The sequence below is a fragment of the Pituophis catenifer genome, unplaced genomic scaffold, assembly GCF_029215685.1.
Source record: "Pituophis catenifer annectens isolate HBS135680 unplaced genomic scaffold, rPitCat1.0.hap2 SCAF_16, whole genome shotgun sequence".
NCBI classification, from domain to species: domain Eukaryota; kingdom Metazoa; phylum Chordata; class Lepidosauria; order Squamata; family Colubridae; genus Pituophis; species Pituophis catenifer.
Window position 1 is genome coordinate 14,933,588 of NW_027256896.1, and position 27,784 is coordinate 14,961,371.

At 45.0% G+C, this 27,784-nt stretch overlaps 1 protein-coding gene across 1 annotated transcript; it reads right to left on the reverse strand.

Moving 5' to 3' along the window:
* Positions 1–197: 197 nt before the first annotated feature.
* On the reverse strand, positions 198–27,784 carry SYT17 (synaptotagmin 17). Its single transcript, XM_070955340.1, has 9 exons — positions 27,770–27,784; positions 27,064–27,142; positions 19,299–19,321; positions 15,198–15,346; positions 11,912–12,060; positions 8,621–9,240; positions 7,640–7,760; positions 1,705–1,860; positions 198–394 (listed from the first exon to the last, which is right to left on the reverse strand). The coding sequence occupies exons 1-9, from the start codon at positions 27,782–27,784 to the stop codon at positions 198–200; spliced, it is 1,509 nt and encodes a 502-aa protein (XP_070811441.1).

Here is a 27,784-nt window from a genome sequence, read left to right on the forward strand (position 1 = left end):
TGGATAAAGGTGCATCCATGAATCTGAGACAACTAAAACTTGGAGGTGAGATTTGACGATGACCAAAACTCAAGTGATCAATGGCAAACATTGGGCTGCCAACGGTTGTGGATGGTAAATCCAAAGGCAATGAACTCGTAACGGGCGTGCATGTGGGGGGAACTGGTCTGACAGACATCGGGAGCAGCGTGGACAGCTCACGTCACCTCCAGGGACGCTGGCGAGACGCGGTCACACTCGGCTCGCGAACGGAGGCTTTGCCACTGCTCGATGGAGGTACGGTGAGACGTGAGCATCCGCCGCCAGTGCTTGGATTCCGACGAACCGGTTGAATACTGGCCGATGACAATTCTCCCGATGAAGTCGTTGCTGCTTTTCACGTTGTGGCCATAGACTGGAAGGTGGAGGAGAAAGAAAGAGAGAGATGCTTGAAAGTTGACAACACAACACAAAGCAGCCCGAACTGGAAACAGTGAAGAACTGGCGCATGGTGCTTATGCCAGCAAAAATGGAGCTTGGGAGGGCTGCATAAACTATAAATTTCAAGGTGTGTTCTTTCAATAAAGCGTCATTAAATAATTGCCGAGGGTTGGCCCATTGACCCCAGCAGCTTCTCTCCTTCTTCATGGGTGCCTTGATTTTTTTCCAGCAAGCCGGGCTGGCTTAAGAAGAAATTTTTAAATGTTTTAATTGGTTTGTGATTTTTAATTTTGGGGCCAAATTTATATATATTTTAATTGTTTTTTAATATTTGTATTTCATGTTCTTAATTCTGGCTGTACACCGCCCTGAGTCCTCAGGGAGAAGGGCGGTATATAAATTGGAAATAAAATAAAATAAAAAATAAATAAAAGATTTCCAACTTTCTAAAGCTAGGGCAGCTCATCCAGAGAAGCTGCACCCAGGCCAAAACCACAGAGATGTGACACAAAATAAAAGTGACAGCCATCCTGTTGTAGACCCAAAAGAATTGCACGGTGGAGAAGATCTGGAACCGCATCGCTGTTTTTTGTTCGTTTGTTTGTTTTAAACAGCGAATGTTATTTTGACCATCGTGCCTTTCCCAAATGCTGGCAAGGGATGACTCACTCCTGCAATAATTATCAGGGTTTCTGATCTCCAGAAAGGAACCAAGCGCAGTGCAGGCTGCATGCTACAATTACAAGGCAGCCTTCATCGTTTGGTCATATTTATATGTCGGTCGAAATTCGGTCCCCGCGATCTCCTTAATTGTATTGTAACAAAAACTCACTGTTTGTTTAGGGGACTGGAGGCTAAAACATATAAAGAACGGTTGCCGGAACTTGGTATGTCTAGTTTGATAAAAAGAAGGACTAGGGGAGACATGATAGCAGTGTTCCAATATCTCAGGGGCTGCCCCAAAGAAGAGGGAGTCAAGCTATTCTCCAAAGCACCCGAGGGCAGGACAAGAAGCAATGGGTGGAAACTGATCAAGGAGAGAAGCAACCTAGAACTAAGGAGAAATTTCCTGACAGAACAATTAATCAGTGGAACAACTTGCCACCAGAAGTTGTGAATGCTCCAACACTGGAAGTTTTTAAGAAGATGTTGGATAACCATTTGTCTGAAGTGGTGTAGGGTTTCCTGCCTAAGCAGGGGGTTGGACTAGAAGACCTCCAAGGTCCCTTCCAACTCTGTTATTGTAAGTTTCTAAGATTCACGGGAAAGACACAAGTCACATACCTGTGAAAACCAGGCTAGTGTTTTCCAGTTCTTCTTGGGCAACCTTGAAGCTGAAGGACTCGTTGTAGAAGGGGTCAATGGTGGCCTTCATGCAAGATGTCTTCTTGGTCTTTGCCAGTTTTAACCCATGAACAAGCTGGATTTTCACAAAAGGATCTGAATAGGAAACACAAAACAACTCCAGCTTCGCAAATGAACAGCTCCGTTCGTGCATCAGATTACGCTCCGAGTTATTTGAACTGTAGTTTACCGAACAACTCAAAAACCAGTCAGAGTGGATTTTAAAGATGGAAACCGTGCTTTGCTTGCCCAGCTCCTGTTTATTTGGGTTTTTTGGCCCTCTGTTTTAGCTGTTCTCGCTTTGCATAATTATCGTTTGCTGAGAGGCTTACATGCACAAAATTAAACCAAGACCAAACTGGGAAATGGTAAAATACATGCCCTATTCACACGTCATGCTAAGTCACAATTCCAATCGCAAAATCTTATGATTCTTGATGAACGTATCTTTTATGTACACTGAGAGCTTATGCACTGAAGACAAATTCCTTGTGTGTCCAATCACACTTGGCCAATAAAGAATTCTCTTCTCTTCTCTTCTCTTCTCTTCTCTTCTCTTCTCTTCTCTTCTCTTCTCTTCTCTTCTATTCCTATTCCTATTCCTATTCCTATTATTCCTATTCCTATTCCTATTCCTATTCCTATTCCTATTCCTATTATTCCTATTCCTATTCCTATTCCTATTCCTATTCCTATTCCTATTCTATTCAGCACTTATGCGCCTATCTTAGGTGCACTGTGGGGGCAGAGGTGATATTCGGCTGAATACTCGCTCGTCCTGCCCGCCATGTTCATCGCTGCCACGTTCTTCGCGTACGCGCATCCCATTGCCTTGCAAGCCCAATGGGATGCGCTTGTGCGAAGAACATGGCGGCGATGGCAGCAGCTTCTTCCGTGACCTCCGGTACTTTTTGGCAGCCTGCGGCCACCCGCCACCTCTTTGAGAGCCGCTTTCCAGCATCAGCTGGCTGGGGACCGCTGAAAACTCCGGTCAGCTTGCTTTCCGGATTCTGGACCAGCCGCCGCAGAAGATAAGCAATCCGAACAAAGAAATGGGGGGGGGAGGAAGCAGGGCTAGGGCCGGGGCCACCAAATGAGGGGAAATGGGGGCGACTGGCGAAGGGAGGGAGGGGGTTGATAGGTGGAAATTCCAAATATTTTCCTAACCTTTCCTGTGGGCGTGGCCAGGTGGGGGCGATCATATGACTGAGTGGGCGTGGAAGTGAGTGACGTCAAGTTGGCCATGCCCACTCAGTCACATGCTCCCCACCTAGCCACGCCCACCAAACCGGTAGCAAAAAATTTTTTGAAACCCACCACTGTGCAGCTAGCAGTCAGCTGAAGTAGCCTGCAGTACCTCCCTCTAACCACTGCGCCACCTTGGCTCTTTATTTTATTTTACTATATTCCTTTATTTATTGAAAGGAAAAAGCTGAGGATATTTGAGGCAGTTCCTCAAGGAGAAACGGCCACACCCATCTCTTTCTCAAGAGCATGGCTTCAAATTTTAAGAAACGTGAAACGCATTTCTTATGATGAAGGTATTTTCCCAGACATTTTATTCCATTTTATTGGTGTCTTCGAAGACTGCATAAAAAAAAGATGGGTATCCATTTTTGTGTGCGTTGACGCCCACCATAAGAAATTGGAGGGCTTATCTGACTCACATGATTTGGTCATGCTCCTATACACCATTTTTTTTTTTTTTTAGGTTTCAAGCCATAAACATATGTTATATAACTCTGGGAAAAACACATAACCATTAAATCTGAGGCAGCTATATTTCTAAAATATGGAACTTGACATTTTATGAAGATCTCAAGCTCTCTCTAGAGAATTGTCCTGTGTAGGTGGAAAGAAATCAAGACGCCAGATGTTAAGAGTGGATAAAAGATTTATATTCTCCATCCTTCTTTAAAATGTTTTGCATTTGTACGAGTGAGAAAATAGAGCCCAATATTCTTAGGTCTGTCATCTACATTTAATTATATGTTAAAAGGTTAAGCTACATGAACGCTGTATGAATCTTTTCTCTCTCTTTCTCCCTGGTTTTAATAATCATGCATATTTGTCATTATTGGTATATTTTTATTTTTTCTTAAAGATATACTATAATAAAAATTAAGCATAATACCGTGTTTCCCCGAAAATAAGACCCTGTCTTATATTTTTTGAACCCTGAAATAAGCGCTTGTCCTTATTGCCATGCATTCAAAAGCCCGATTGGGCTTATTATCAGGGGATGTCTTATTTTGGGGGAAACAGGGTACAAGTAGTCCTTGACTTACAACAGTTCGTTCAGTGACCAAACTTACAATGGCACATGACCCTTTTTTCACACTTACGACCACTGCAGCCTCCCCATGATCATGTGATTAAAATTCAGATGCCTGGCAACTGACTCATACTTATGACGGTTGCAATTGTCCCCGGGGTCATGTGATCCCCTTTTGCGACCTTCTGACAGGCAAAATCAAAGGGGAAGCCAGATTCACTTAACAACCGCGTGACTCGCTTAACAACTGGAGCGATTCACTCAACAACTTAAGTTATTAACTTAAGAAGTGCAGGGATTCACTCAATAGCTGCAGCAAGGAAGTTTGTAAATGGGGCACAAACAGATGTCTCACTCAGCAATGTAAATTTTGGGTTTAATTGTGGTCATAAGTCGAGGACCTGTATAGTAACGCAGGTTTTTAAGGAACAGAAGGCGGGAAAAACACATGTCTTTTTCAAGGCCACAAGCAATTCATTTTCAGGGGTAGAAAAATCATGTCTTTCTTCTGAAAATATTTGTTCTTATCTTTTTTTTTTTTTCATGGTTATGGGTAACATTTCCCATTCCATCTGGGAAACAATCGTCCATGGTAAAATGGTGGAAAATCTGCAGGGGTGGGGGCTCCTTTTTCTGAAGGAAGGGGAGCAGTGGTGAAATCAAAATTTTTTTACTACCAGTTCTGTAAGCGTGGCTTGGTGGGCATGGCAAGGGAAGGATACTGAAAAATCTCCATTCCCACCCCACTCCTGAGGGAAGGATATTGCAAAATCTCCATTCCCACCCCACTCCTGGGGGAAGGATATTGCAAAATCTCCATTCCCTCCCCACTCCTGGGGGTAGGATACTGCAAAATCCCCATTCCCACCCCACTCCTGGGGGAAGGATATTGCAAAATCTCCATTCCCTCCCCACTCCAGGAGAAGGATACTGCAAAATCCCCATTCCCTCCCCACTCCTGGGGGAAGGATATTGCAAAATCTCCATTCCCTCCCCACTCCTGGGGGTTGGATACTGCAAAATCCCCATTCCCACCCCACTCCTGGGGGAAGGATATTGCAAAATCTCCATTCCCACCCCATTCTGGGGCCAGCCAGAGGTGGTATTTGCCGGTTCTCCGAACTACTCAAAATTTCCGCTACCGGTTCTGCAGAACCTGTCAGAACCTGCTGGATTTCCCCCCCCCCCGAAAAGAGAGGGGTGGGGAGAAACAGCCTAGACCTGTTCTCAGAAAGAGAAGCAATTTCTGAGAAATGTGTACTGGGTAGGAGGCCTGCTATTTCAATTTTTCTAATGACAAAAGGAGAAGCAGCTATTGTTGAGCAACAGAGGTCAAAATGTGCTCTTTGCTTTCAATCAGACCTTGGGAAGAGAGAGAAAAAACAATTCTCTTACTCTCCTTGAGGGAAAACAAGCGCGCAGGAAATAAGATTGGGGCTGAAGGCTGAAGTCAAGGAGGGCTCTCAGAGATCCAGTGGTACCACCTCCGCCCTGAGAACGAGGCACCAGGACAGCACTGGGTGACATTATCAAAGGCCTGGAAGGGGGCAGAAGGTTCTGTGCCCAACGGTAGCCCTTCTGGGTGAAGTCCTGGAGAATCGAGAGAACCGGGAAGGATCAACGACTAAGACTTTTTGTTCTCCATCTCTCAATCCAGTTTGCAAGATGTTGTTAAGGTAGGTGGGCAGGTAGGTAGATGATAGGCAGATTAGATAGACAGACAGAGAGACAGACATAGATGGCAGGTAAGTAGGTAGGTAGGTAGATGACAGATTAGATAGACAGGATAGACAGACAGGATAGACAGATAGAGAGAGAGAGAGAGAGACAGAGAGAGAGAGAGAGACAGAGAGAGAGAGAGAGACAGACATAGATGGTAGGTAGGTAGGTAGGTAGGTAGATGATAGACAGATTAGATGGACAGACAGAGAGAGACATAGATATTAGGTAAGTAGGTAGGTAGGTAGATGATAGAATAGACAGGATAGATAGACAGGATAGACAGACAGGATAGATAGATAGATAGATAGATAGATAGATAGATAGATAGATAGATAAACAGAGAGAGACAGACAGACATAGATGGTAGGTAAGTAGGTAGGTAAGTAGGTAGATGATAGACAGATTAGATGGACAGACAGAGAGACATAGATGGTAGGTAAGTAGGTAGGTAGGTAGATGATAGACAGATTAGATAGACATTAGATAGATTAGATAGATATTAGACAGATTACATAGAGAGAGAGAGATAAACAGAGCGAGAGAGAGACAGACAGACAGACATAGATGGTAGGTAAGTAGGTAGGTAGGTAGATGGTAAACAGATTAGATAGACATTAGACAGATTAGAGAGAGAGAGAGAGAGAGAAACAGAGAGAGAGACAGACATAGATGTTAGGTAAGTAGGTAGGTAGATAGATAGGATGGATAGATAGATAGATAGATAGATAGATAGATAGATAGATAGATAGATAGATAGATAGATAGTTTAGTTTAGTTTTAGTTTTAGTTTAATTTTATTAAATTTGTATACCGCCCTACTCCCGAAGGACTCAGGGCGGTGAACAGGCACAAGATAAAATACAGAAATACAAAAGTTAAAAACAACTTAAAACCAAATTAAATAATATTGGCCCACGACAATTAAAATCCCAATAAATTTAAAACAAATTAAAATTTCAATTTAAAATTTAAAAGAAAGGGGAGAAAAATTAGGCCAGATAGATAGATAGATAATAGACACACAGAGAGAGAGACAGACAGAAAGACATAGATGGTAGGTAGGTAGGTAGATGATAGACAGATTAGATCAATCGACTGATAGATAGATAAATGGATGGATGATAGGCAGAGAGAGACAGACAGACATAGATGGTAAGTAAGTAGTTAGGTAAGTAGACAGAGACAGACAGATGATAGATGGTAGCTAGGTAGGTAGATAGATAGACAGACAGAGGGACAGCACAGGGAAAGGGACAGATAAGATGAATTGATTATAGATAGATCAAAGAACTGATAAATAGTAGATAGATAGATAGATAGATAGATAGATAGATAGATAGATAGATACTGTGTTTCCCCAAAACTAAGAACCTGTCTTATATTTTTTTGAACCCCAAAATAAGCACTTGGCCTTATTATTATTATTATTATTATTATTATTAATAATAATAATAATAATAATAATAATAATAATAATAATAATAATAATAATAAAATAAGACTATAGCCAGTGTTATATAAATCCATTGGGGAAAATACTTCCATGTTGACCTACATCAGAGGTGGGTTTCAGCAGGTTCTGACCAGTTCTGGAGAACCGGTAGCGGAAATTTTGAGTAGTTCGGAGAACCGGTAAATACCACCTCTGGCTGGCCCCGCCCCCATCTATTCTCTGCCTCCCGAGTCCCAGCTGATCGGGAGGAAATGGGGATTTTGCAGTAACCGTCCCCTGCCATGCCCACAAAGCCACACCCACCATGCCATGCCACGCCCACCAAGCCACACCCACAGAACCAGTAGTAAAAAAATTGAATCCCACCACTGACCTACATGCTCCGATAACAAAATGCACCCATGCATACATAACACAGCCCCTACCTGAACCTTGGCTCATGTCAGTCTGCAGTAACTGCTTTGCTCTAATTATGTCCACATTGAGTCTCCCCGCGCTGGGAAGGTAATTTAATGAGAGCAAAAGTTCTCCCAGCTCAACTTCGTTCTGCAACAGAAAAGGGCAAGCGGAATCAAACACGGCAAAGAGGATTCTTGATGTGTCTTTTTTTTTTTTTTAATGCAATGCATCGCAAACTAAATTCAGTTTTGAAATTGTGAAGGAAGGGGAGGGGAGGGGGAAGAGGGGAGGGGAGGGAAAGGGGGAAGAGGGGAGGGGAGGGAAAGGGGGAAGAGGGAAGGGAAGGAGGAAGAGGGAAGGGAAAGGAGGAAGAGGGAAGAGAAGGAAAGGGAAAGGGGGAAGAGGGAAGGGACAGGAGGAAGAGGGAAGGGAAGGGACAGGAGGAAGAGGGAAGGGAAGGGAAAGGGGGAAGAGGGAAGAGAAGGAAAGGGACAGGAGGAAGAGGGAAGGGAAGGGAAAGGAGGAAGAGGGAAGAGAAGGAAAGGGAAAGGGGGAAGAGGGAAGAGAAGGAAAGAGAAAGGGGGAAGAGGGAAGGGAAGGGAAAGGGGAAAGAGGGGAAGGAAAGGGAAAGAGGGAAGAGGGAAGGGAAGATAATGGAGGGGGGAAGAGAAGGGAAGGAAGGAAGAAGGAAGGGGAAGAGGGAAGGAAAGGAAAGGAAAGGAAAGGAAAGGAAAGGAAAGGAAAGGAAAGGAAAGGAAAGGAAAGGAAAGGATGGGGGAAGGGAAGGATGGGGGAAGGGAAGGGGAAAGGGAGGGAAAGGGAGGGAAAAGGGAAGGGAAGGGGAAGGGATAACAAAAGGAAGAGGAAAGGCCACTATAGTCAGGAGTTTCAGTGATGATCCAAGAAACATCATTACAACTGAGACTTTAAAACCAAACACAGCCAATTCAAAGAACAATTTTAAAAAAATTACAATTGCACTCCTTGAATGGGAACTCACAAATTACCTGAGCACTTGGGACCAGAGCTTTCCACCAATGCCCGCCCTTCACGAGGTCCACCTCGCTCAACGGCATGGACACCTTCCCGATGACACAATGGCGTGAGAATTTGTCAAAATCCACCACCGTCAAGAGCAGAGTCCTTCTCTGGGCTTCCAAAAACGGGATGTCAAACATGTACCTCTCCTCGAAGATGGGGTTCTGGGTTTTGCGTTTGACCCCCGTCTGCTTGGAGTTCTTCTGGTCGGGAAGGAGGCAGATCTTCACGTAGGGGTTGGAGTGGGCCATGTCCTGCCTGGCGCCATCGTAAGAGATGGGGAGAGGCAGGTCCTTGGCTTCGATGACCCGAACAATCAGATAGTTGTGCAAGAGGTCGTATTGAGTGCTAAAATGTAGCATCCCCAGCTGGTACTTGGCTACGATCTCCTCGTCGGTCAAAGAATCCACATCGTCGCTATTTGAATCGAGGGAATAGAGTCTTGGCTCAAATTTCCTAAAATAGTCGTCTGGAGTGTAGGTTTTCTTCAGGATGCCCGGCTGGACAATCTCCTTTTTGGAGCCTAGAAACCCAAACTCGATGGGCTTAAGATCAACGAGAGGAGAACTTGGTCTCCTCAGTTCTAAACCTGGAGGAGAGGGAGGAAGAAAAACAGGATTTTAAAAATGGCGGAAAGTCGCAGTGAGCAGTTGTCAAAAGGGAAAAATGGCTTTGGGTTAAGTTGAATTGCTGGTGAATGGCCTGGACATATCTGTGCAGTTCTTGTGGCCTAATAAAAGAAAGGGAAGAATTTGGTTTTCTTCCAGAATATATATATATATATATATTCCGCCTTTCAGCCCCAATCCAGGAGCCCTCAGGCAGTCGCTTTCATGACAAACTATTTTGTATTAAATTTATATTTACTGATAAAGAAATAAAGGAAGACTAGATTGGGGCTGAAAGGCAAAAGGAAGCAGGATGCTGTTTCCCATATTTGGGTAGATCAGAAAACCCATTTAAACTCCCCTGGTACAAATTGACAAAGCAAGGAGAACCTGTGGCGTAGAGGATAATACATCTGCCTAATATGCAAGCAAGCCCAGTTTCGAATCCGAGTAAGGGTATGGCTAGCTGATGAGAACTAAATAGCTTGAAATAGATCTATACTAGTCTCCCTTTATTTCTTTGTCAGTAAATATAAATTTAATATATGTACAGTATGTACGTTGAAGAGCCCTGGTGGCGCAGTGGTTACACTGCAGTATTGCCGGCTGCCGGCAGTTCAAATCTCACCAGGGTCAAGGTTGACTCAGCCTTCCGAGGTGGGTAAAATGAGGACCCAGATTATTGGGGGCAAGAGGCTGACTCTGTAAACTGCTTAGAGGGGGCCGTAAAGCACTGTGAAGCGGCATATAAATCTAAGTGCTATTGCTGTTGCTCCTTCCTTCCTTCCTTCCTTCCTTCCTTCCTTCCTTCCTTCCTTCCTTCCTTCCTCCCTCCCTCCCTCCCTCCCTCCCTCCCTCCCTCCCTCCCTCCCTCCCTTGGTGCACAGTAGTCAGAATGTAGTATTGCAGGCTAATTCTGCTGACTGCCAGCAGTTCGATCCTGACCGGCTCAAGGTTGACTCAGCCTTCCATCCTTCCGAGGTGGGTAAAACGAGGACCCAGATTGTTGGGGGAAAATAGGCTGACACTGTAAACTGCTTAGAGAGGGCTGTAAAAGCACTGTAAAGTGGTATATAAGTTTAAGTGCTAGTTCTAATGCTATGTTGTGTGTGTGTGTACACACACATACATACATAAATACAGGTAGTCCTTGACTTACAACAATTCAGCCCCAAATGTCCATTGCTAAGCGAGGCAGTAAATGGAGTTTGGCCTTATTTTAACGACTTTTCTTGCCACAGTTGCTAAGTGTATCGCTGCACTTGTTCAGTTAGTCATACGGTTGTTAAGTGAAACTGGCTTCCCCCTGGACTTGGCTTGTCGGAGGTTCGCAAAAAGTTATCACAGTGACACCACAACAGTCATAAATATGAGTCATATGCCCAAATTTTGATCACGTGACCATGGGGAGGCAGTTGCATGAAAAACGCCTATAAATCACTTTTTTCCCCAGGGCCATTGTAATTTTGAATGGGCCCTAAACGAATGGTTGTAAGTCGAAGACTACACAAACACACACACACACACACACACACACACACACACGGGAGAAAGTGAGAAAGCAAATGGAGATTGCAGAAAACATTCATTTTTTCCCCAGACCTTGGGTTCACACAACATATTTCATCTGTTTCCTGAATTTTCTGCATTTGCATGATTCATTGAATGATAAATTGGCTGAATTCCTAGAACCCAAGGCCGTGGAAATCCAGATTTGCTCGAGTCAAACTGCGCTAGCTGTGGCACTCCCTATCACTTGGGTTTTCTCTTGTCCTGGTTAAATGTGTTCTGTAAAGGTACTTGAACAGACCTATGTATTATCAGGATAACTAAGCACCTTCTTTCTCCTCCTTCCATCAAGCTCCACCCATCCTCTCTGCCAAGATGGCAGAAAGTGAAGAGGAGCTAAAGAGCCTCTTGATGCGGGTGAAGGAGGAGAGTGCAGAAGTTGGCTTGAAACTCAACATTAAGAAAACTAAGGTCATGGCATCCGGCCCTCTCAATTCCTGGGAAATAGATGGGGAAGAAATGGAGGTAGTGACAGATTTTATCTTCCTGGGCTCCAAGATCACCGCAGATGGGGACTGCAGCCAAGAAATTAAAAGACGCTTGCTCCTGGGGAGGAAAGCTATGACAAATCTAGACAGCATACTACAAAGCAGAGACATCACACTGCCAACAAAACTGTGTCTAGTCAAGGCTATGGTTTTCCCAGTTGCAATGGATGGCTGTGAAAGTTGGACCATAAGGAAGGCTGAGCGCCAAAGAATGGAGGCCCTTGAACTCTGGTGCTGGAGAAGACTCCTGCGAGTCCCTTGGACTGCAAGGCGATCCAACCAGTCAGTCCTAGAGGAGATCAACCCTGACCGCTCTTTAGAAGACCAGATCCTGAAGAGGAAACTCAGATACTTTGGCCACCTAATGAGAAGGAAGGACTCACTGGAGAAGAGCCTAATGCTGGAAAACAATGGAGGGCAAAAGAAGAAGGGGACGGCAGAGAACGAGGTGGCTGGATGGAGTCACTGAAGCAGTCAGCGTGAGCTTAAATGGACTCTAGAAGATGGTAGAGGACAGGAAGGTCTGGAGGAACGTTGTCCTTGGGGTCACGATGGGTTGGACATGACTTCACAACTAAAAACAACAACAACTTACTAGAAATTCGTCTCGTAAGGCTGTAAGCGGAATGGGAGGTATCAGTAGACGACCGTCGTCTGTCCAGTGAAACATTCTGAGGGATTGGTGATGGTTCACTCGTTGGGTTATCCGAGTTGCCATTTTTGTCTTCACTTCGATTGCTCAGCCTGTGGGAAAGATCAAATCTTTGGAATCATCCAGGCAACACTTTCAACGTCTCATTTTCTTCACCAGTACTGTTGAGCATCCAAGACTTTTGAGGAAAAGATTTGACTTCATGAGTGCCTTGATGATAGATCGTAGATGGAGAGTCCAAAAAATACATGAGAGACACTAGATGACAGGACAGTAGGCCCTAGGCCACTGTGTCTCAACCATGACAACTTTAAGGAACATGGACTTCAACTCCCAGAATTCTCCAACCAGCCATGCCGAGGAGCTTTAAGCTGTGAATTGAAGTCCACACACCTGAAAGTTCCTCAGGATGCTGGCTAGGGAATTCTGGGAGTTGAAGTCCACAGGTCTTACAGTTGCCGAGATTGAGGAAGACTAGAAACCAAAAATTATTCATTTATTATTTATTTATTTTGTCGCATTTCTATGCCACCCAACTCCCAAGGGACTCTGGGCAGCTTACAACGGAGAATAAAACAATGCAACAATATCCCATACAAAAGATAAAAGAAGACATTAAAACATTAAAACGTTAAAACACATACACTCCAATTTGTGGCCGGGTCTCTTAAGATCACTATAATGAGATCAACGGCCTCAAAAGTTAGTGAGAGTCTAGTCAAACTTTAGGCAGGAAAGCTGGCTTGGTGCCTTGGGTCCAATCACCAGGCGACAGTGAGTTCTAGTCCCACCTTAGGCATGAAGGCCAACTTGAGTGACTTTGGGCCAGTCTCTTTCTCTCTCGGCCCAACCCACCTCACAGGGGGTTGTTACCAGGGGTGGGCTTCAAAAATTTTAGCAAGGGGTTCTCTGCCCTGTTGCTGGGTAAGCATGGCCATAGTGGGCGTGGCCTAGTTGGCCACTGCACCACAGTGTGGGAGGGGCATTCTCACCACCCAAGCTCCGGAGGGTTTCCTCGAGCCTCCGGGAGGGTGAAAACGGCCTCCCCAGGCTCCGGAGGCCCTCTGGAGGCCGGAAGCAGGCCTGTTTCCGACCTTCCAGAACTTCCAGTAGGCCCATTTTTTGCCCTTCCTGAGCCTCCATGCACACCCTGCATTTACCTGCATCCAAAACGGGCCACGTGGGGACTCCTGGGAGGGGCGGGGCAGGGTGGGGTTGGCCAGCCAGGAGTGGGATTTGGGGGTTCTCCGAACCGCACAGAATCTTAGCTAGAGGTTCTCCCGAACCCCTGCAAACCCCCAGCAGCCCACCCCTTGTTGTTACTGTGGGGAAAATAGAAGGAGGAAGGCATACTTAAAACGTACGTCACCTTGACTTTAAAAAAAAAAAATCAAAATAAATAAATTCAATTTAAAAAAAAAAAAAACTAATGCAAACAGAAAGCGAGCCAAACGGCAAATATTCCCCTCTCCTCATCCAGGAAGCAACCGCTGCTGCTAATCTACAATTCTTTTTCAATCTCTTTGCTTCCTTTTGAAAAGCTGCTGGTTTTGCTTAACAAGGGAGACCGTGGAGAGAAGAAGAATGGAGCTACGCTTCCAGTTTCATTTCACAGAATGCAAGGCATTTCTTTTTTTAAAAAAAAAACACATATAAAATGAAACAGGCATGTCGTTTATCTTATGATCTATCCCAACTCAGAGCCCTCCATTTCTCCCCCCCTTGCAGTTCTCGCCTCAAAGAAAGAAAAGAAAAGAAAAAAAAGTGATAAGAAAGCACATTGTTAGAGAGGGGATAATGGAAAGGGTCCCCCACTATTCTTGTTAAATCAGTGTAATTAGGTTGGCTACCATGAGACAGACAAGTCGGTCAGACCTTCAGAAGGTAACAATAATTTAAAAAGCACAAACGCTTTTCTTCTTTGACATGAAATTATGCTTAGCATCTCTTATCTGGCTCCAAATATATGTTTATAAAGGAAGGTTACCCTGCTTGTAGTTGGCACAAATACTATATATTTACAAAGGAAGGATACCCAGCTTGTAGTTGGCGCATACACACACACACATGTACATATGTATGTATGTATATGTATATGTATAGGGATGCGGTGGCTCAGGGTCTAAGATGCTGAACTTGTTGAACTAAAGGTTGGCAGTTCAGCGGTTCGAATCCCTAGTGCCGCGTAACGGGGTGAGCTCCTGTGACTTGTCCCGGCTTCTGCCAACGTAGCAGTTTGAAAGCACGTAAAAAATGCAAGTAGAAAAAATAGGGACCACCTTTGGTGGGAAGGGAACAGCGTTCCGTGCGCCTTTGGCGTTTAGTCATGCCGGCCACATGACCACGGAGACGTCTTCGGACAGCGCTGGCTCTTCGGCTTTGAAACGGAGATGAGCACCGCGCCCTAGAGTCGGGAACGACTAGCACATATATGTGAGGGAAACCTTTACCTTTATGCATGTATAAAGAAAGGATGCTCTGCTTGTAGTTGGCACAAATATATATATTTATAAAGGAAGAATACTCTGCTCCTACATGGGACAAATATATATTTATAAAGAAAGGATACCCTGCTTATGATCAGGGGCGGGATTCAAAAACTTTAGCAACCGGTTCTCTGCCTGGTTGCTGGGTGGGTGTGGCCATGGTGGGCGTGGCCTACTCAGCCTCCTGCACCATTGTGGTGAGGGGGGTGCGTTTTCACCCTCCCCAAGCCCTGGAGGCTTTCCTTGAGCCTCCAGGAGGTCGAAAACAGCCTCCCCTGGGCTCCGGAGGCCCTCCAGAGGCAGAAACAGGCCCATTTCCGGACTTTCAGACGGCCTATTTTTCGCCCTCCCAGCGCCTCCATGCGGGCGCTGCACTTACCTGGCATCTAAAACGGGCTGTGTGGAGACTCCTGGGAGGGGAGGGGCAGTGTGAGGAGGACCAGCTAGTTCTTGCAACTACCGGTTTGGCGAACCAGATGTAAAATTAGCATCCGATTCACCTGAACTGACGGAATCCCATCCCTGCTTATGATGGAACAAATATACTGCATATATTTATAAAGAAAGGATACCCTGCTTGTAGAGGATACAAATATATATTTAAGGAAGAGGGGGAGGAGGATTGAGGGGTCTTTGATGCTGAGTTTGATAGTTTCCTTGCAGATTTCATTACCAAACTAAGTATCATCATCACAACCACCCTTGAAATCAATGGTGCCTTCAGAACACTTCCAAAAACTTACAACCAGGGAGGGGTTTGGGCTGGAAAAGGCCCCAGGATTTCCACTTCGTCTTCGTTGGACTGGCAACAGCTGCACTCGTAGCACTTCTGACAACAATTGCGACAGGTCCATCGGCACAGCAAGAGATCCGAGATTCTAGACAACAGGCCCTGAGGCCGTTGGAAACCAGAAAGCAAAATTACAACCAGCTGATGATGAGCAAGGATAAACAATGGTAATTGAACAAGGCAGATCCCAGGAGGATTCAGCTCTGTGGGTTGTTGTTTTTTGTTTTTTTTTAACATCTGTGTAATCACAGATCTACATTTTCGCTTATTCTGCTTTGGTCAACTTGGACCTTTCTGGGTATTGATGGATGATGGGCTATCAAGTCTTTTTTGACACCTCGTGACCACAGAGATAGATTTTCCTCCGCAACTTCTGGATTACTGGACATCAAACCTATCACCCATGAAAACTGGGAATTATGCGAGTCGGTGTCCAAAATTTCCAGCAAGAACCAAGGAGAGGGAAATGGGTATGAAAACCACAATAGGATTCTTTTTTTGATTTTTTTTCTGGTTCCTAAACCATGGCTTAGGGCCGTGATGGCGAATCTATGACACGCATGCCAGAGGTGGCACATAGAGCCCTCTCTGTGGGCATGCATGCCATTGCCCCAGCTGAGAGCCCTTGTTGTGGTCCACCAGCAGCCTGCGGAGCTAGCAGTGGAGTCAGACAGTGAGGAGGCTGGGGTGGACTATGGACCAGTCCTGGAGCCTGGGGAAGGCCCGGACGAGGGCTCTGTGTCAGAGGCAGAGAGGGGGCCACCCTGGAAATAGCGAAGGACCGCCCCATGGTGCCTCTGCCAGCAAAAACAGAACTCAGGGAGACCGCGCAAGCTCCATTTTCACTGGCAGAGGGTTGCAGGAAGCTGTCGCGGCTGAAAACTGAGCCTCGATGAGTGATGCCGAGCTGGCCATGCCCCCTCCTGGCCATGCCCTCCCCGGTCGCCCGAGGTCAAAGACAACCCTGATGCAGCCCTCAATGAAATACAGTTTGACCAGTGGTGAAATCCAATTTTTTTTTACTACCGGTTCTGTGGGCGTGGCTTGGTGGGCATGGTGTGGCTTAGTGGGCGTATCAGGGGAAGGATACTGCAAAATCTCCATTCCCACCCCACTGCTGGGGAAGGATACTGCAAAATCCCCATTCCTCCCCACTCTGGGGCCGGCCAGAGGTGGTATTTGCCAGTTCTCCGAACTACTCAAAATTTCCGCTACCAGTTCTCCGAACTGCTCAAAATTTCCGCTACCAGTTCTCCGAACTGCTCAAAATTTCCACTACCAGTTTTCCAGAACCTGTCAGAACTTGCTGGATTTCACCCCTGAGTTTGACACCCCTGATTTAGCATAATGTTTGTTCAAACTGTAGTCCAAGTTCAAACAACATGCTAAGCTAGGAATGTCCAACCTTCAACAATTTGAAGACCTGTGGACTTCAACTCCCAGAATTCCCCAGCCAGCTAGGCTGGACCTCGAGTTTTTCTTGCAAACGTACACTCTTGTAAAACTGTAAAGAATGCACAAGTCAACATGTTTTCCAAACCCTCTGCTCGGAATGGAAGATGCAGAAGAGGAATAAAGGTAGATAAATAAATAAAAATCCTAATTCAATGAGAAGATTCCAAAGTTTGCTCACAGAGAAAAGCCCATTGTTTCCACTTCACTAAGCAAGCCAATAAAATATATGCCAAGCTGGAAGAATCTTGGCCCTTTACTGTGAGCGGAATTGAGGGGAATTTAAACCTTGCTGTACATTTTTATAATCCGTGTAGTCTTCGGGGATCGGAGCAAGCGTTTAAAAAAAGAGAGGGTAGCTTTCATGCTTTGAAAGCCGTGCGAGTGGATCTAATCACGAAGAAAAGGTCAGCCGCTTCTGAACTTTTCAGAGCAAAGACCACATCGGAGGGAAAGTAGGGTGTTGAGCATCATGCGTCAAGGGAAGGGTAAAGCAAAAATAAAGTCCAGGTTTTAGAGAAGCAAATCACAATTGGCCAAACCAGTGGGGGGGGGGTGTTTTTCCCCTCAATTTTTTTGTTTAGTTTTTGTGTCTGTTCAATTTTGCATTTTGGATTTTAATCTTTTCCATAAAATAAAAAAAGAAATCGAATCAGAACAATTGGCCAAACACTAAAGCTATGAAAGCAGTTGATAATGAATCAGGACCCTGGACAGCTCTGGAAAGATCCACAATGGGACCCCAAACAACCACTGAAATGTTGCCTCGGCCACAAACTTAAGATTTTAAATCTAGTTGCATTAGAGGTCCAATAGGTGTTTCCAAAAGAAATCTCATCAATTAAAAGGATGTTACTCATTCCAAAATCTTTGGCATCCACAAGACCAAAAACATCATGGGTTCCGACGGATGCCCTAATTAAATCATGAGTCTTGAGCCAAGCTTCAAAAGAAATCCAGTTATTAGGAGCTTCATGTCTCCACATTCCCAAGTGAAACCAGCTCTGACCCTACATAATTTACACTCCAATTATGACCCTGTTTCCCCCCCTCCCCCCAGGGTGTGTCATCAATCACATTCTCCAACAGAGCAATTTTGCGGGTTGTAGAGGTCACTCCCCTGGGCGGCTGTAAGTAACCCTGGGATACAGCCTTGAGAGAGATAAGCATGGAATGTACATGTGTCTTTGGCTGCTGTGCCATTTTGCCTGTTTCCCATCCCCCCTGGCCTATGGCAACTTGAGAGCAGGCCAGGAATGCTTTGTGAGTTGACACATCACATCTCTCTAGGACTTCTCAAGTTTGAAGTCAGAGAAGAGCAATAAATCAGAGACATAAATATGTATACCGGGAGTGAGCATGTCAGCGTTCCAGAAAACCCCAACTCCAATCAAAAACTCCGAGGTTATGTCAACTTCAATTCCCAGAATTCCTGAGCCAGCCATGCTAAGGATTTCTGGGTCTGGACCATGCTGGCTCAGGAATTCTGGGAGTTGAAATCCACAGGCTGTAAAATTGACATAGATGCCTACTCCGATGTATATATAGTGGTGAAGGAGGAAAGCAGGTTGACTCAGCCTTCCATCCTTTCTAAGGTAGGTAAATTGAGGACCCAGTTTGTGGGGGCAATAAGCTGACTTTGTATAAATATACAAAAGGATGAAGGCTATTGCTTAACACATTGTAAGCCGCCCTGAGTCTCCGGAGAAGGGTGGCATATAAATCAAATTAAAAAAAAAAAAAAGCAGCTGGACCAGGTGTTAATTCCCTACTGTAGCAGGGAATAACCTGCAAATATAAACATGAACCTTTGTATACAGAATAATTCCCAGTTTATATCTTACATCTTCCGCTGGCCAGCTGTAATTGTAGAGGTAGCCCTTGACTTATGACAATACAGCCCAGAATTTCCATTGCTAAGGAAGGCAGTTAAGTGAGTTTAATGACCTGTTTTCCCACGGTTGTTCAGCAAAACACTGTATTTGAGTGAATCATGTAGTCACTAAGAGAATCTGGCTTTGCCTGTCGGAAGCCAAGTTGGGAAGATTTCAGACGGCGATCACGTAACTCTGGAACACGTCAAACAATTTAAATACATGATGATTGCCTAACGACCCCATTTTGATCACGTGACTGTGGGGAAATGCTATGACGGTTGTAAGTGCGAGGACTGGCGCTTTTTCCGGTACTGTTATAATTGTCGAATGCTCAGTACAGGAATGGTTCTAAGTCAAGGACTACCTGTCCCTCAAAAGAGATCATCCGAGCCGAGCAACAAGGGATTCCCAATTCTCTCCCATAACATGAGGACTAGAAATTTTGTTCGACGGCAGACAGGCAGCAGATGGAATGATCTGCAGCCAAACCAATCAAAATCAGCCAGCCAGAGTTTTCCTCGAGGTGTAAGAAAAACAAACAAACAGACCTCGTTGTTTAGTCACAAGAAACCAAGGTGTGTTTTTAACCCACACAATTTTGCACCAGAAAGCGTAGAGAGCCAGACAGGAAAAAAAAAAAAACAACGACAACAACACACAACTCCACACGACGGGTCTCGTTCTCTGAGTGTCAGGAGAAAGGATGACTCATCAGATTAACTCACCTCATTTATCGGTTCCAACTGTCCTTTTCGATATCCAGGATGAAGCAAAGGGAGAGAAAAAGAAAAAAAGAAAAAAAAAGACGAGACCGCTTTAGTAAAAATTTAATGATTTCTTTCCCTCCCCGCCCTCACATCTGTGAGACAAAATACACAACTGTGGGCCTTCGCTTTCCTTTCTAGCAGAGGGCGGAAAATGTTGAGATCTCTCTAATTTTAGGGCAGGTTAAAAAACAAGGGATCTCCAGGAAGGGATATTCAATTGCTAATATAAATTTTCCTCAATGGGCTTACTATTTTGGTCCCTTTGCAAAAAAAAAAAAAAAAAGAGCTCTTTATAAATCTCTCTGTAATTCAGGCTATTATACAAGTAGTGCTTGTTTTACGACCATAAAGGTAAAGATTCCCCTCGCACATATGTGCTAGTCGTTCCCGACTCTAGGGGGCGGTGCTCATCTCCGTTTCAAAGCCGAAGAGCCAGGGCTGTCCGAAGATGTCTCCGTGGTCATGTGGCCGGCATGACTCAACTCCGAAGGTGCACGGAACGCTGTTGTCTTCCCACCAAAGGTGGTCCCTATTTTGCTACTTGCATTTTTTACCTGCTTTCGAACTGCTACATTGGCAGAAGCTGGGACAAGTCACGGGAGCTCACCCCGTTATGCAGCGCTAAGGATTCGAACCGCTGAACTGCCGGCCTTTCGATCGACAAGCTCAGCGTCTTTGCCACTGAGCCACTGCGTCCCTTTTCTTACGACCAGAATTGAGCCCCAAATTTATGTTGCGAAATGAGAGACAGTTGTGTTAAGTGAGTTTCGCCGCCATTTTGCACACTTCCTTGCCGCCGTGGTTAAGCCCAGGGAATCACTGCCGTTGTGAAGTTAGCAATATGGTTGTTAAGTGAATCTGGCTTTCCCATGGACTTCGCTTGTCGGAAGGTCGCGGAAAGGGGATCATGTGATCCCGGGGACACTACAACTGTCACAAATACGGGTCAGTTGTCGAGCGTCTGAATTTTGATTGTGTGACCATGGGGATGCTGCAATGGCCATAAGTATTCTGCCCCAGCTACGGACCCCAAAGAACGCAGCACACACAATTTAATTTAGTTTACTAAATTAAATCAGTCTTTTCCAAACAAAGGCTGTTAATTAACTTTCTTTACTGTCTACAAGAATCCAAAGAATAAGTAATCGTAATCTTACTATGGTTGGCAGAAAGACCAGAAGCAATTTGCAGAGAAACCAGACCCGAAGAAGAGTGAACTAAAGTTGTTCCCTGCAAATTGCTTCAGTTGGCATTCCTCCTTAAATAGGCTAAGGGAGTGGCCAATTAGCCCCAAGCCTTACTCTCAAAGAGACCTCCTCTTGAGGAGCCACTCCTGCCTTTTGGCAGCTCTGCGCGCCCGTGCATTGAGAAGAGGCTCTTCCTCGTCTTCCTCTTCACTCATGGAAGCTTCTGGAGGTTCTGAAGGCCTTGGCTGAATCCCCGCCTCTGGCACATCATCTTCTCCAGCCTCCTCATTGTCCGACTCGAGTGCCAGCTGCACAGGCTGCTGGCGCAGCACCACACCAGCCTCCTTGCTGTCGGAATCAGCTACTAGCTGCACAGGCCGCTGACGAGCCGCAACAATAAGTGTGAAAACTCATAAGTCATTGTTTTAGTGCCACTGTCAGTTCCAAATAGTCACTAAATGAATGATTGTAAATCAAGGATTATTTTTATGCTATAATTCTGACATGATAGAAGATCAGTTATTTTTTTTTTACATGACTAAACCCAACATTTTCTAGGAATGGCTGGAAATTCCGTCCTGAAATCCTGGCATGGAATCAATCCAAGGAATATTAGATTAAATGACTCATTTAAAAAACATCCATTCAGTTGGTTAGAATAGGGCACTGATGGTGAACCTGTTCGGCACTGGGTGCCCAAATTGGAATGCGCGTGCATGCTGGTTTTTTAGCTAGTTTCAGACTGTTTTTTGGGCTGTTTTCAGGCCATTTTTGGTATGAAAAATAGCCCCCTGAAAATAGCCCAAAAAACGACCTGAAAACAGCTAGGAAAATGGCCTTTTTTGGCCATTTTTTTGGCCATTTTCTGGTGCCCGTGAAGACCAGCTGTCCAGCACGCATGTGAGCGCCAGAAATTAGCAGAGCAGCTGGTGATGGTGCATGTGCCCACAGAGAGGACTCTCTGTGCCACCTCTGCCACGCGTGCCATAGATTCGCCATCACGGGAATAGGGGATTAAAGCCAGTAGGACTGGCATGGATAGACTTATTTAGTGGTCTAGACTTAGAAACCGGTAATCCAAATTAAGAGATCTGGTTCAATGTATCTCTGATCCTAAAGATTTTTGGTTGCAGTGGGATCCAAGGGACATCTTCCAAAAGACTTGTTTTGTGAAATAATTCGGAGTTTTCTGGGCATCGCACAGCTGTTCACGGGCCAAACAGGGCTCCTCCTCTCCTGCAACAGACCGTTTCTAAACACTGATACTTCTGCTCAGAGTTGCCCAAGGCACGTAGCCAAAATGTGGGCCTGTACAGCCTAAACTTTGCAATAGACGTACCCCAAAATTAAAGGGAACACCGTATGCAGAATTCATCTTCTTTTGATGCTCTCTGGGTGGTTTTCTTGCAGGTGTTTCATTCATGATGTTACCTACTTTGGGTAATGAAACTTCTGCAAGCTCAGAGAACACCAAGAACCCCACAATCCTTCCCTTTTCCCCCTCTTCCCTTCTAGCCCTGATGATGTTACCTAGTTGGGTCATAAAACGTCTGCGAGAAAACCACCAAGCTCAGAGAACACCAAGGACCCCATAGTCCTCTTCCTCTGGTCCTCTTTCTCCCCTTCTCTTCCTCTCCTTTTCCTCTCCTCCTTTTCCTCCTCTTCCTTCTTTTCCTCCTCCTCCTCCTCCTTTCTCTTCCTCTTCTCCTTCTCCATCCACAAAACCCACTCCCTTCTAGCCCTGATGATGTCATGATGTTGATGAAACGTCTGCAAGAAAACCACCAAGTTCAGAGAACGCCAAGGACCCCACAGTCCTCCTCCTCCAACCCCCCCCCCACTAGCCTTGATGATATTACCTAGTTGGGTCATAAAAAGTCTGCAAGAAAACCGCCAAGCTCAGAGAGCACCAAGGGCCCCTCATTTCAACCCTGAGCTACAAATATTCTGCTTTGTGGAGAACACACCTTCCTCTTCTTACTTACTTTCACTTTTTTACTTTTACTTTTATTTGATTTATATACCGCCCTACTCCCGAAGGACTCAGGGCGGTGAACAGCCAACAATAAAATACATACATACAAAATTTAAAAAGCAGAAATAAAATTGAATTAAATAGTTTGGCCCAGACAAATTAAAACCCCAATCAATTTAAAACAAATTTAAACTTTGAGTATTAAAAATATTAAAAATATTAAAATTATTAAAATTGTTTAAAAAGAGGGAGAAAGTTAGGCCAGGCCCGCCTGGTGGAATAAAAAGGTCTTTAGAGCGCGGCGGAAGGTGCGCAGATCCAGGATCCTCCGTATCTTCAATAATTTAATTTAATTTAATTAATTAAATTTATATGCCGCCCCTCTCCGAAGACTCAGGGCAGCTCACAATACATCAACGATAAATAAACAAAGTCAACGATTCCATCGAGGTTAAGACGGGGCAAAGCATAACGACATCGTTTCTTTGTAATCATGACATTTTCTGAAAAACATTGCAGCTAATTCTCCAACTTTGTGGCATCATAAAGGTCCCTGCAGGCCAACAGCTGAGCTGTTGAAGCTTGCACAAACAGAAGACCAAAAGCCTGGCGTGTGTTTTGATCGCACTCTTGTTGTGCAGTTGTAGCACGTATTCACCTAGCCACTGACATTTGCAAACAGTGGGTGACAAGCCATTGCAATCAATTCTCCAGGACTGAATAAACCAGGGGTGAAATGCTCCAGGTTCAGACCGGATCACCCGATCCGGTAACGAGGGCAGCGGGTAGTTCGGAGAACCGGTAGCAAAAATCCCTGCCTCCCCTCCACCTATGCTCAGCTGAGCTGCGTGATCATCAGAGGCTTTTTTTTTTTTACTTTTAAAAGCATTTTTTCTACAACCTCTTCAGCCGAAAAAATGCTTTTAAAAGTAAAAAAAAAAAAAAAGTCTCTGACGATTGCACGACTCAGCTGGGATCATCAGAGGCTTTTAAAAGCATTTTTTCTACAATCTCTTCAGCCGAAAAAATGCTTTTAAAAGTAAAAAAAAAAAAAAATCTCTGACGATCGCGCCACTCAGCTGGGATCATCAGAGGCTTTTAAAAGCATTTTTTCTACAGAATGCTGCCACGCGGGTTGTTGCGGGAGCTTCCCGTTACTCCCGTGTAACACCTCTCCTGCACGAGCTGCACTGGCTGCCGGTAGCCCTTTTAGGATCCGCTTCAAGGTGCTGGTACTTACCTATAAAGCCCTTCATGGCATGGGCCCGGAGTACTTGCAAGACCACCTCCTACCGGCCTCCCACCGCCCAGTGCTCTCACATAGGACTGCCCTCTTCCGGGTACCGTCGGCCAGACAATGTCAGCTGGCGGCCCCCAGGATGAGGGCATTCTCTGTGGTTGCACCGACCCTCCAGAATGGGTTACCCATCGGGCTCTGGACGGCCCCCGACCTCCGCACTTTCCCCGCCGACCTGAAAACATGGCTTTTTCAGCCAATTCCCTGATCTGCCGCGAGGTTTTAATTGTCTGGGGATTTTAAATTGGCTTGTTTTAGCACTATTTTATTGTTATGTTGTTTCTATTCTGTGAGCCGCCCCGAGTCCTACGGGAGAAGGGCGGCATATAAATTTGATAAAATAAATAAATAAAATAAACCTCTTCGGCAGAAGAGGAGCCTTGGTAGTACAGTGGTTTAATGCACCCTGTTATTAACACAGCTGCCTGCAATTACTGCAGGTTCGAATCTCACCAGGCTCAAGGTTGACTCAGCCTTCCATCCTTTCTAAGGTAGGTAAATTGAGGACCCAGTTTGTGGGGGCAATAAGCTGACTTTGTATAAATATACGAAAGTATGAAGGCTATTGCTTCACGCATTGTAAGCCGCCCTGAGTCTCCGGAGAAGGCCGGCATATAAATCAAATAAATAAATAAATAAATAAATAAATAAATAAATAAATAAATAAATAAATAAATAAATAAATAAATAAAGAGGTTGTAGAAAAAATGGTTTTAAAAGTTAAAAAAAAAAACGTTGGTCACGCCCTCTCAGTCACATTACACCCCCCCAAGCCACGCCCACAGAACCGGTAGTAACAAATTTTACATTTCACCACTGTTATAAACCATGATTTCAACATATGAAATCCCAGCTATTTTGGGGTTTTTTGCCCACCGCATCGTATCTTGGTATTAATCCATTGTTACTTTTATCGCTTCCTCGGTCTTCAATTTAAGTTAGCAGTCTCCTTGGGGCAAAAAAATTTCTTTTTTTCTTTTTTTTTTTGCTCTGAAAAATGCCATGAAATTCATTTTGCTGTTCCAAGATCGCACAACATTTGAAACAAGACTCAAATGTCAGTCTAGATTTTCTTTGAAAGGTTTTGCATGAATCACTTGGAGGGTTTTCCGAGAACAAGCCTGTGAGAAGTTTGAGTAGAGGTAGTCCTCGATCTACGACCACAATTCAGCCCTAAATTTCTGTCGCTAAGCGAGAAGGTTGTTAAGTGATTTTTGCCCCCTTTTATGATCTTTTTTTTGCCACAGTTTGTTAAGTGAATCACTGCAGTTAAGCCAGCCCCACGGTTGTTAAGTGAATCTGGCCTCCCCATGGAATTTGCTTTGTCAGATCATCGCAAAAGGGGACCATGTGACTCTGGGACACTGCAACCGTCACAAGTACAAGTCAGTTGCCAAGTACCTGAATTTTGAATTTTGGTCAAGTGACCCATATGGGAATGGCTGCATTCGTCATAAATGTGAAAAATGGTCCTAAGTTACTTTTTGTAACTTTGGTCACTAAATGAATGGTTGTAAATTGGTGACTACCAAGCCCAGACAGTGAATAGTTTAGGGTTCATGTGTTATTCATCCAGAAGTGTGCAAATGCAATTATCTCTTCCCACTTATGGCTATATCCATGTTGCTTCTATCTTTACCACTTGTATTGTTTTGATTTGTTTCCTAGTATGGTTTGATTATTTGTACCCTATGACTATCACTAAGTGTTGTACCTTATGATTCTTGACGAATGTATCTTGTCTTTTTATGTACACTGAGAGCTTATGCACCAAAGACAAATTCCTTGTGTGTCCAATCACACTTGGCCAATAAAAAATATTATTCTATTCTATTCTATTCTATTCTATTCTATTCTATTCTATTCTATTCTATTCTATTCTATTCTATTCTCTATTCCCTTCCATACCTTATGATTCTTGACTAATGTATCTTGTCTTTTTATGTACACTGAGAGCTTATGCACCAAAGACAAATTCCTCGTGTGTCCAATCACACTTGGCCAATAAAGAATTCTGTTTTGTTCTGTTCTGTTCTATCCCCTTCCATTCTTCTCTTCCCTTCCATACCTTATAATTCTTGACTAATGCATCTTGTCTTTTTATGTACACCGAGAGCATATGCCTCAAAGACAAATTCCTTGTGTGTTCAATCACACTTGGCCAATAAAGAATTCTATTCTATTCTATTCTATTCTATTCTATTCTATTCTATTCTATTCTATTCTATTCCATTCCATTCCATTCCATTCCATTCCATTCCATTCCATTCCAACTCTGGACCAATTAACTATCCACCATCCTACATCATACACCAGATCTCAGGAACCTTTCCCAAACCCTATGAAACCCCTAGAAATCGACCACCAACCCCATCATGTTTTTTGCATGGCCTCCGCATTTATCTACTTTCTCTTCTCTCAGCCCGGTCTACCTCGCAGGACTGTTGTGAGGACAACTTTTTTTAAAAAAAAAAACATGCTCACAGGTTTACGATGCAGGGGGGAAATGTATTAAAAACAGACAATGCCCTTAAGACACATGAAGTTGCTGAGGAAGCAAACTTGTAGCTCCCCCCTCCCCACTGCCTTAGATGGGGATGATGGGAACTGGAATCCAACGCACCTTAAAGTTTTCTCAAGAGCAGCAAGCATGGGGGGGGGCATGAAGCAGGTTGGCTTTTCTTTGCCCCTGCCCTCCTTTTCTTTTCCGGATTTGGAAGCCCCCTCCCCAAATTAACCTCTGGATTCTCTTTCTATAATTCCAGCTCCTTCAAGCTTTCAGAATGAGCCTCGGCCCCTTATATTCTTTAATACAATTTTAACCGACAACCTTCAGGGTCTTTTAAACTACATTTGAGCAGGCAGAGGAAACCGGAGGGGACCAAAATAAAACCAGATCAGGTCTACCCAGGAAGGGAGAATTTTTTTTAAAAAAAAAAGCAGCTTTAGAGAAAGAAAGGTATCAACCCAGCTAAGGCAAAATTCGCTATTTGCGTTTTTCATCCCTCTCTCTCTCTCTCTGTTTCTTCCTTCCTCTCCTCCCTCCATTTGCCGGCTTCACCCAACATGCGTGTGCCAACCTTTCCCACAATCACATCCGCAAGCCCACTCCCATCTGCCCAGGAAAGGTCAACAGCCACCGCCGGGCATTTTATACACGCATCTGCTCTGCCAGATGGGCGACCCCCCCTTTCTTTCCTTCCTTCCTTCCTTCCTTCCCGCCCGCTTTGGCAGCCTAATTTCAGGGCAAGCCCCTTCCCACACCATCCGCCCCGCCGCTCAAGAAGCGCCCGCTTTGCCCGCCGCGCTCGGGTGCTCCGAAACAGCGAAGGTCGTGGGAATCCTGCCCAAAAAGACGCGAGAAGAAAGGGGAAAGCCAGCAGAAAAAAAGGAAGGAAGGAAGGAAGGAAAGAAGGGAAGAAGGAAAGAAGGGGAAGGAAGGAAGGAAGGAAGGAAGGAAGGAAGGAAGGAAGGAAGGAAGGAAGGAAGGGGAAGGGAAGGAAAGGGAAGGGAAGAACGGAGGAAGGAAGGAAGGAAGGAAGGAAGGAAGGAAGGAAGGAAGGAAGGAGGGAAGGGAAAGGAAGGAAGGGAAGGGAAGGAAGACACCCCCCCAGCCCCGAGAGAAGGGGGCAAGCCAAGGGGGGGGATTCCACCTATTCATGCTACAGGTTGCATTTTCCTCCTGGTCGGAGGAGAAACTCCGGAGCAGCTCCGAAACTCCAGCTTGCTCACTCAAGTTTCCTGCAGGAAAATTCTCGCTTTTTGCAAAGCCTGGGGGAGGAGAATGCTGGTATGGGGGGACCCCAACGCGTCTGCCTTCACTACCCCCCCCTTCTTTCTTCCCAGCAAAGGCAGCCCGGAGGGTGTAGGTCTCTAGCCCCCTCCCTCCTCCTCCTCCTCCTCTTCCTCTCCCTTCGCCTTTCCTTCCCAGCCCCCCAGCCCCACCACACCCCAGGCTGTTCAGCCCTACCTGTGTATACGCCAT